This window comes from Mandrillus leucophaeus, unplaced genomic scaffold (genome assembly GCF_000951045.1).
Source record: "Mandrillus leucophaeus isolate KB7577 unplaced genomic scaffold, Mleu.le_1.0 Scaffold668, whole genome shotgun sequence".
NCBI classification, from domain to species: domain Eukaryota; kingdom Metazoa; phylum Chordata; class Mammalia; order Primates; family Cercopithecidae; genus Mandrillus; species Mandrillus leucophaeus.
Window position 1 is genome coordinate 1688177 of NW_012107230.1, and position 10949 is coordinate 1699125.

The following is a 10949-nucleotide window of genomic DNA, read 5'->3' on the forward strand; positions in this document are numbered from 1 at the left end:
TTTTTACTAGAGACAGGGTTTCCCCATGTTAGCCAGGATGCTCTCAATCTCCTGACCTCATGATCCACCCGCCTCAGCCTCCAAAAGTGCTGGGATTACAGGCGTGAGCCACCATGAATTTCTTAAATAAAAGGTTCAGTATTCACTAAGAAACAAACATTGAACTTCAAGGGGAATAGACATGATTATACAGGGGAAAAATTTTAGAGACAGATTGATTATTTCATTAAACAAAAAGTTGTTATTTTCCTGAAAAAAACATAGATATGCAAAACATATATTTCTTTTAAGAGAAATCAACACATAAAAGGTTATAAGACTTAAAGCATCTTTTATTTTGTACTCATGTCAAGTAATTTCTCAGTGACTCTGCAGGGAATGCATGACATCTTTCTAACTCATTCATGCATTAATTACAATAGCAGATATTTATCTAGTGCCTATTAAATCCAGAACACAGTGATTGCTGCCTTTATTTAGTGCCTCCCATGTGTCAAGACCGCTATGGTACCTTCTTCCAGTGCACTAGCGAGCATCTCCAGATCAATCAAAGTAGGTTGGTTCCTTGGCATACATCTACCTAGTCTCCTCTGAACAGGGATTTCGTGGGTTGGGACAAATCCAGTTTCTATTATTCGTATGAATCACTGCAGAGACATAGGGGTGAAACTGTATCCTTTTGGTGGACCTGCCTGTGTTGGGTGGGATGTTCACATTTTTTCCCATTTGATAAAAATCAAGCCTCTTCTGCCTACTCAACACTGGATAAAATGACAGTGTCATACACAGAGAACAGAACACTCCTTTGGTTGCTTCAACATTCTTTTTTTGGCCTCATTTTTCTCCCTCTCTACGGAGTTTTTGAGTCCAAATTTAGTGGTGATGACTAAGAAATTGCCAGGATGTGACAGAGCATTCAGTTCATTGAGTCCTTCCTTGCCATTTTTCGATAGTTGTAACAATTGCCAAGTTTTTTCTCCTGATGTTGTAGGTGCTATGTTATTCTTAACAGATACTAAATTACACTTGCAGAATCTGTCCATGCAGTGACAACCTCATTTTACATACAGCTGATTTCATGATACGGTATTAGGGAAATTCCCTGCAGACTTTTTACTAGTTGATAATTCCGAATCCTAGAATTTCCAATATTTAAATCTGAACATCTGAAATTCAAATTATATAAACAATAATCAAGTGGTCTGCCATGTGCTACTGTGTCATTTTTGTGGGGGGAAGGTAGATGGGGGGAAAAAGTAAGACAAGTTCCTTACCATCTGGAGCTAATCATACAGTTGTATGAGTCACAGGGCCATGCTCGAGATGTAGATAGAGCTGATGGCAGCACAGATAACAGGTGTAATCAGTTCTGATTGGGAGAGATTATATGTGATTCTGGAAACAGTCATATTTGAGCTAGGCCTTGGAGGATTAGAGGAAAGCCAGCAGGTAGAGAAACAAAGGAATGACATTCTCAGCAAAGGAAATGAATGGCCTCAGTAAAGCACAAAGGGATACATGGTTGGTTCTGTGGTGAATGACACTGGAAGATGACGCTGGAAGGCATGGTAGTGACTGAACTGTGGAGAATTTTTAAATGTTACACCAAGTTGTTTGTTGTTTTTACTATAGGCAAGGTGAAATCATCCAAATTTCCCAAGGAAGGGAACTTTGCTTTAGGAAAGCAAACCTGCCAGCTGAAGAGAAGAAGCCAGTTAGGAGGTTATGACAGCAGTCCAGTGAAGAGGTAATAAGGCGCAAAGTAGAGCAGTGGCATTGGGAATGGAAGGTGAAGGTCATGGATCATGGACTAGAGAGCACGGGAATGAAATGAAAGGCCCTCTGAAGTGTTAAGTGTGAGCAGCTGCCAGGATGGTGGACTCCAATTACTGAGACAGAGAATACAGAAAAAGTAGAGGAAGTGTGGCTCTGTGCTTCAAATATTATTCTTCCGTTTTCTGTATTGAAAAGCTTGACTAAAATGATACCTCTCTGTGAATCCCTCCCTAGTCCCTCAGTCAGAATTAAGTCTGGCTTTTTCTGTTTTCATATAGCGCCTCCTGTAAGCCTTCCTTTCTTTCCTTACGGTAGCACACATTGTATCTATGACATTTGGGTACACGCTTGACACCTACAAATATATGATAAGCTGTCCGAGGCCACATACTACTTACCTATGAATATTTAGCACCAACCAAGTACATAATGGATCCTTAGAAAATGTGTATTAAATGAATGAATGAATGCTGCTATCTCACAAGACATTAAATGCAGCCCATTTTGGGGACCTGACTTAGAATATGCAATGATCGCATCTCACCATTCTGGAGTCAGCCATACATTGTTTATGTGGCTCATTGGTATCACTTGCCTTGATCATATGCATTTTTCACCAGATTTATTTTCAAATGGTTTGACTCTTTATGAAAGGAAAATCCATTCTCCAATGATGATTTTTTTTCCGTACAGTGATTTAATTCCCAAAGAATTTCAGCAACGTTCTGTGTAGCTGTCCTCATCACTAAAGGAAATGTGGAGACTTCTAGTCAAATTTCTTGGTACTTTCTTGGCTTTCTCTATGTTGAGAAATCCTACAAAGAGGAGTTTTCACAGCCCATAAATAGAACATTTTGGTTCCTAACATGTGACAGTTGCCTTAGAAGTACATTGCTTCTTGAGTAGGTTGAATTTGTGTGAATCCTCTGAAGATCTATGAGTGTGCCCCTAGGCTGAAATAACCCCCAAAGATACTCCAATTCGTGCATTCTGGGAGCCAGATTGGGAAGCTGAGGGGAGATTAGGCAGATTACTGTGTGAAGCACTGATCGTAGAATCCTAGAAAAAAGGAAAGGAAATTGCTTGAGTGCTTAAATTTCAGAGAAAAGCTGCCTTGCATGAGGACTATATCCCTCTCTGCTGAAGTGACTGAGAGGGCTTCAAATGTTGCTGCTCAGCTAGTGTGTATTGCTTGAAATGGTATCCAATATGAAAATAAAGAAAGGTAAAACCACGGAGACATTGTTTTTCAAAGACTGGTGCCCCAGAAAGCTTGCAATATTTGTTTGTATACATGTTTTTGATGATAGTACCAAGTGTTTTTCCTGATAACATCTCAGCAAATTAGCAAAACTCGGGTAGGTTAATTGGTGCCTCTATCACATGTAGCTCAGTTAGCATTTTCCTAATGATCTTCCACTCCAAGTAGGCCCTTTGGTACTCTGTGGATTACTTATAGAATCAGATCGACTATTCATTTCATTTAGCTTAGAAATTATCATTTTTAATGGCTGTTTATTGTACACATAGACACGCGTACACTCAAACACACAAAAGGTTGTTTTTTTGTTTTTTGTTTTTTGTTTTCCTTGAAATGGTCTATTGAGGGCAGGAGCCCTTCTTTTGAAAAATCCAGTCTAAAGTAAAAATGGCCGAATGCATAACCGAAAACCACATTCCTGAGTTCAAAGTCCACTGGGCTGCTCTATCATGTCTGCTAGTAAAATCACTGTAAATTCCTTGCTTTTGTATTGATTTGCATGTAAATGTTACTGTAAGGCAAGGATGGGGTGAGGGGGGAATTTTTCTTTCTGTCTCAAGTCAAGGTTCATTGATCCAAAAAAAAAAAATCAATTTGGTTTACCTAAAAGTAAAAGGTAGGCTTTCTTTGTAGCATTCTTTTAGAAACATAGGCAGAAAGCATTGTAACACAGGTTTCAGCCTGAGGCAATTGACAACCGTAGTGTATCATAACTCAAGAATCCATGAAAATTAAGTACAAGGACCGAATGTTTTTTTTTTTTTTTTTTCATATTGAACCCTGAAGGGAACAAAGCTCCATGTGTCAGTTTTGTGCTTGTCTTTTCAATCCTTGGCTCTTGTAGTTGTCCCATATATTTCACTTATGTGGCTTATTCTGATGTTCCCATTACCTATTACAAAAAGAGCTAATCATTGATCGATAACACTTTCACTTACGGCTTTTTCTAAAGCATCACGTGAAATGTTTTATATAGTCTGCTGGTTTCCAATGATGATAGTTTATACTATTAAAATAGAGCACCAGTCATACAAGCTTTTACAAAGTATGTCTTAACCTCCTAAAAGGCGATACCGCATGATTCTACAGGAAATCCGTAGCTATAAACACTGAACTTTTGTTTATATACTTTTGTTGCAGGAACTTTTCACACCTGAGTGCAAATTCAAAGAATCAGTGTTTGAAAATTATTATGTGACATATTCATCAATGATATACCGTCAGCAGCAGTCAGGCCGAGGGTGGTATCTGGGTCTGAACAAAGAAGGCGAGATCATGAAAGGCAACCATGTGAAGAAGAACAAACCTGCAGCTCATTTTCTACCCAAACCGCTAAAAGGTACATTTGATATTTTGGGAACTATGGATCATGCTACTAAATAATATTGATTTATTACATTTCATTTGTTTTGGGGGTACAGGTGGTTTTTGGTTACATAGACAAGCTATTTAGTGATGATTTCTGAAATGTTGGTGCACTCATCACCCAAGCAGTATACACTATACCCGATATGTATGGTTTTAGCCCTCACCCCGCTCCCAACCTTCCCCCGACCCCAGTTCCCAAAGTCCATTACATCATGCTTATGCTTTGTGTCCTCATAGCCTAGCTCCCACTTAAGTGAGAACATACAATATTTGGCTTTCCATTCCTGAGTTACTTCACTTCGCATAATGGCCTCCAGCTCCATCCAAGTTGCTGCAAAAGACATCGTATCGTTCTTTTATATGGCTGAGTAGTATTCCATGGTGTATATATGCCACTTTTTTTTATCCACTCATTGATTGATGGGCACTTTATTGGTTCCATATCTTTGCAACTGTGAATTGTGCTGCTATAAACATACCTGTGCAGGCGTCTTTTCCATATGGTGACTTATTTTCCTTTCAGTAGCTACCCAGGAGTGAGATTGCTGGATCCAATGCTACTTTTAGTTCTTTAAGGATTCTCCATACTGTTTTCCATAGTGGTTGTACTAATTTACATTCTCACCAGCAGTGTAAAAGTGTTCCCGTTTCACCACATCCATGCCAACATCTGTTGTTTTTTGACATTTTAATTATGGCCGTTCTTGCAGCATTTAGGTGGTATCTCATTGTGGTTTAAATTTGCATTTCCCTGATGATTAGTGATGTTGAACATTTAGAAATAGTAATTTAAAACAGCCCTTAATAATACTTTTGAAAATGAAACAATCGTTCCACATTAAGACATTTATTTTAAAACCTTACATTCTGTAACACTCAAAAACATTTGCTCTCCTGATTTTAATTTTTCCATAATGCATGTACATATAGTGACACTTTACTTATGTAGAAGTAACTTACATACTAACTCAGGACAGCCAAGACCCCCAAATTATGCTACAGTGTTGCCTGGGCAGAAACATAGGTGTTAAAAATGTGTGTACACAGCCGGATGTGGTGGCTCACACCTGTAATCCCAGCACTTTGGGAGGCTGAGGCAGGCAGATCAGGAGGTCAGGAGATCGAGACCATCCTGGCTAACACGGGGAAACCCCGTCTCTAATAAAAATACAAAAAAATTAGCCAGGTGTGGTGGTGGGCACCTGTAGTCCCAGCTACTCAGGAGGCTGAGGCAGAAGAATGGTGTGAACCCTGGAGGCAGAGCTTGCAGTGAACTGAGATCACGCCACTGCACTCCAGCCTGGGTGACAGGGCGAGACTCCGTCTCAAAAAAAAATGTGTGTACACTTAACACCAGAAAGTTCCTTGGGTCCTCTCTAAGGGCCCAACATATTATTTCAGCAAATTTTGCTTATAGTTTTCCCATCATTATTAGCAAATTAATAGCAAATTAGAAAGGGTGAGGGATAAGAATAGGCTATGGAAGATAGGAATATAAGAAATAGTGAGATATGGTAGAGAAGAGACAGAAAATGCAGGCAAAGCAGAGGAAGACTTCAAAGAGATTACTAGCCTGGGGTTAGAGTAGGGGTTTAGAATAGAGGCAGACACTGCGCAATTCACACAAGCATAGCACCGTGTTTTACAGCGCGTTTTTTGGAGCCAGACTGCCTAGATTCAAGGCCCAACTTCACTTTTTACTAACTGGATGGTCTTGAACAGTTTATTTTCCTGTGTATGCCTCAAGTTCATCTGTGTAATATGGATAAGAGTACTCATAAGATTCTCATAGGGACTAAATGGGATAATGCATGCAAAGCACTTAGGGAAGTATCTAGTGTTATAAGTGTTCCATAACTCTAAGCTATTATGTTTATTTATAGCACAACAATAATACATTTTACCATTTAATAGACCAAGAATTATCCAATACTTAGGCTCTTAAAGTGTTTCATTTTAAAGTATGATAGAAATCAGTGTTTTAAAATATTTTCCATTTTAATATTTGCCTTGCACAGTATGCTATAGATCATATTTAAACTTCTAAGAGGTTTATTAAATGCATTTTTTATTAATCCTCTCTTACATAACCATATGTCACTGAAGTTGGGCATTAAAATTCTTTACACACTACTACACCAAGGCTAGATTTCTGCTTAATCTGATCCTGTCCACTCTCTACTGAGTCCTTGAAAGCGGTATTTTTCATGTCTGGCTTAAGGCACAGAAGCCTAGTAACCAAAAGAAAAGTTGAGGACCAGTGCGGTGCGCCCATTTTTTTAATGTATTTTTTTTCTCTTTTTCCTTTTCTGAATTTAATTTATAATCGACATAAAAATTGTATATATTTATTATGAACAAGATATTTTAAAATATATATACATTGTGGAATAGCTAAATCAAGCTAATTAACATATGCATTACCTCACATACTTGTCATTTAGGTGTGTAGCACAGAACACCTACCAGCTATTCTTAGACATTTTCACAATTGGTATGCCCATTTGAAGGCCTTTTACACGATCTTTGTGTGCTTTTCAGTGGCCATGTACAAGGAGCCATCACTGCACGACCTCACGGAGTTCTCCCGATCTGGAAGCGGGACCCCAACCAAGAGCAGAAGTGTCTCCGGCGTGCTGAACGGAGGCAAATCCATGAGCCACAATGAATCAACGTAGCCAGTGAGGGCAAAAGAAGGGCTCTGTAACAGAACCTTACCTCCAGGTGCTGTTGAATTCTTCTAGCAGTCCTTCACCCAAAAGTTCAAATTTGTCAGTGACATTTACCAAACAAACAGGCAGAGTTCACTATTCTATCTGCCATTAGACCTTCTTATCATCCATACTAAAGCCCCATTATTTAGATTGAGCTTGTGCAAAAGAATGCCAAGCATTTCAGTGAACTAAATCTGGGAGAAGGACTGCCAAATTTTCTCATGATCTCACCTGTACTTTGGGGATGATAATCCAAAAAGATTTCACAGCACTAATGCTGATCAAAATTTGCTCTCCCACCAAGAAAATTTCAAAGACCACAATTGTTCTTCAAAAACAAACAAAACAAAACATAACAAAATTAACTGCTTAAATGTTTTGTCGGGGCAAACAAAATTATGTGAATTGTGTTGTTTTCTTGGCTTGATGTTTTCTATCTACGCTTGATTCACATGTACTCTTTTCTTTGGCATAGTGCAACTTTATGATTTCTGAAATTCAATGGTTCTATTGACTTTTTGCGTCACTTAATCCAAATCAACCAAATTCAGGGTTGAATCTGAATTGGCTTCTCAGGCTCAAGGTAACAGTGTTCTTGTGATTTTACCAATTTTTTTTCTTTTCTTTTTTGTAGTATTCTAGTCAAGTTATTGTGCTGTACTTTGTGCGTAGAAATTGAGTTGTATTGTCAATCCCAGTCAGTAAAGATATCTTCAAAAAATTATCCTCAAGTGTAGATTTCTCTTAATTCCATTTGTGTATCATGTGAAACTATTGTTGTGGCTTCTTGTGTAAAGACAGGAACTGTGGAACTGTGATGTTGTCTTTTGTGTTGTTAAAACAAGAAATGTCTTACCTGTATATGTATGAGTCCTCCTGTCATTGTATTTGGCATATGAATAATGTGTCCAAGGAATTGTTAAGACTGGTTTTCCCTCAACAACATATATTATACTTGCTACTGGAAAAGTGTTTAAGACTTAGCTAGGTTTCCATTTAGATCTTCATATCTGTTGCATGGAAGAAAGTTGGGTTCTTGGCATAGAGTTGCATGATATGTAAGATTTGTGCATTAATAATTGTTAAAAATCTGTGTTCCAAAAGTGGACATAGCATGTACAGGCAGTTTTCTGTCCTGTGCACAAAAAGTTTAAAAAAGTTGTTTAATATTTGTTGTTGTATACCCAAATACGCACCGAATAAACTCTTTATATTCATTCAAAGAATCATCTTCCAACATGTATTTATTGAGTGTCCATTATGTGCCAGTAACTGAAGTAGCATCTGGAGGTAAACATTGTATAATGTAGCTAAGGTCACTGTCCTCAGATGATCTACAGTCTAGAGATTCATATTAACATGAACACCTTAAAATGTGTTTATTTCACTAGTTACTGTACCTGGACTTCAGATTGGTACAGAGGAAATCACGTTCCCATTCAGTGGTCAAATTATACAAATGAGACCTTTGTGCTAGTATTTTCTCTGCCACTCACAGTGTCATTTCCCGTCTCTGTTGCTTATTTCTCTCCTCTCTAGAGGGAATATACAGGACTAAATATCTAGTATCCTTTCTACCTTTGAGAACTGAAGGAAAATGTAAAATTTTTTTTAATGTTGATGACTTTTCTCTAGCTCCCCAAAGCTGCATTGTCTGGCAATGAACACTTTGAAAACAGTCAATGCAGATGGTCCCTGAGTTACAATAGTTCAACTTACAGTTTTGGGGGCTTTACAGTGGTACAGAAGCAATAGGCATTTAGTAGAACTCATACTTTAAGCACCCATACAACCATTTTGCTTTTTATTTCCAGTACAATATTCAGTAAATGACAGGAGATATTCAGCACTTTATTACAAAATGTGCTTTGTAGTACACGATTTTGTCCAACTGTAAGCTAATATAAGCGTTCTAAGCACATTTAAAGTAGGCTAGGCTAAGCTATGATGTTTGCTAGGTTAGGTGTATTAAATGCATTTTCAACTTAAGATGGGTTTATTGGTATGTGAGCCCATCGTAAGTAAAGGAACATCTGTATATGGAGGGAAGAATTGTGAAATACATAAAATGTAACTGACTAGTGTTTTGCAGAGCATCTGCAAATAAAATTACTGGGGCTCCAAACAGCCTGCTTTTGCAAGGAGGGGAGACTCCTCTTTTCTATGATGTTTGGACTAGATTCAGCATGAGTTCCTACCCCTGCCCACCCCAGCCCAGTCTAGTCACCTTGTGATTTCATCGTAAGTCCTCCTCATCCTGCTTCATCCTGCCTGAGCTCTAAAGCACACCTACATGAGGTAAGCCCACCTGCCTTTTTTAAATGCAGGAGCCTTTGTACCATGTTTTAAAATCAGGAGACTCTCGCTCAACCACCTCTCCCTGTTCACTCTTACTAATTTTTAATCAGTAGGGAAAATTGTGCATCGTCTCCCTCTTTCTCTAAGAACTTTAACGTTTGGTCATTGACTACTTCGGTTGCTGGTCTTCCTTTTTTTATTGTTCAGAAATAGTGTAGGTCTGCTGGTAATAAGCAAATGAACACTATGGGGGTCTCGGGGATGCCCGGATTAATAGGATAGAGTCAAAATGCCCAGGAAGAATCGTTTACCGCCAGCATTCTTTTTGAGCTGCCTTAAAGTTGTTTTAAACAGACGGTGGTGTTAAAATAAATTAATAAGTAAGTAAATAGTCCTCAAATAAACCTTCCGACAAGTGATGATATCAATACTTTCACACATCTTCATTACACACACACACATACGCACACACCCTTTCCCACCCCACCCCCTCACGCACATCTTTTAGTAGCATTCCCCCTGGCAGAAAATATGAGTCTTGCCGCCTAACTGATGAAAGCAAAAAAAAAAAAAAGACTCTTTAGTCAAACAGTTGTGGGAAACACTTCAAATACTATTGGGTCTCAGATATTAGCTCACATCAGAATCACCTGGAAGGCTTATAAGACTCAGATCACTGGACTTCACCTTCAGAGTTTCTGACTGAGTCTTGTGTGGGCCCAAAACTTGCCTTTTCTTTTTTTTTTTTAATTATTATTATTATACTTCAAGTTCTAGGGTACATGTGCATAACGTGCAGGTTTGTTACGTATGTATACTTGTGCCATGTTGCTGTGCTGCACCCATCAACTCGTCATTTACATCAGGTATCACTCCCAATGCAATCCCTCCCCCCTCCCCCCTCCCCATGATAGGCCCCGGTGTGTGATGTTCCCCTTCCTGAGTCCAAGTGATCTCATTGTTCAGTTCCCACCTATGAGTGAGAACATGTGGTGTTTGCTTTTCTGTTCTTGTGATAGTTTGCTAAGAATGATGGTTTCCAGCTGCATCCATGTCCCTACAAAGGACACAAACTCATCCTTTTTTATGGCTGCATAGTATTCCATGGTGTCTATGTGCCACATTTTCTTAATCCAGTCTGTCACTGATGGACATTTGGGTTGATTCCAAGTCTTTGCTATTGTGAATAGTGCCGCAATAAACATACGTGTGCATGTGTCTTTATAGCAGCATGATTTATAATCCTTTGGGTATATATACGCAGTAATGGGATGGCTGGGTCATTCTGGCAAGTTTCCGGGTGATACTGAGGCTGCTGGTCCTCGGGACTTTGAGAACCACTGCTATTAGTTCGTTCTCATGCTGCTATAAAGATAATACCTGAGACTGGGTAATTTATAAAGGAAAGAGGTTTAATTGACTCACAGTTCTGCATCGCTGGGAAGGCCTCAGGAAACTTACAGTCATGGCAGAAGATGAAGGGGAAGCATGAAGGATCTTTTTCACATGGCAGCAGGAGAGAGAATGGGAAA

General features: G+C 38.9%; 1 protein-coding gene across 5 annotated transcripts in view; it reads left to right on the plus strand.

The window, feature by feature from the left end:
* Positions 1-8345, plus strand: part of FGF13 (fibroblast growth factor 13) — a 581422-nt gene extending 573077 nt beyond the window's left edge. For all 5 annotated transcript variants that reach the window (XM_012001629.1, XM_012001633.1, XM_012001631.1 and 2 more), the window contains 2 exons: positions 4178-4376; positions 6947-8345. In XM_012001629.1, the coding sequence (XP_011857019.1) occupies positions 4178-4376; positions 6947-7083 (336 nt within the window). In that variant the 3' untranslated portion in view covers positions 7084-8345. The remainder of the gene's footprint in view (positions 1-4177; positions 4377-6946) is intronic.
* Positions 8346-10949: the final 2604 nt, after the last annotated feature.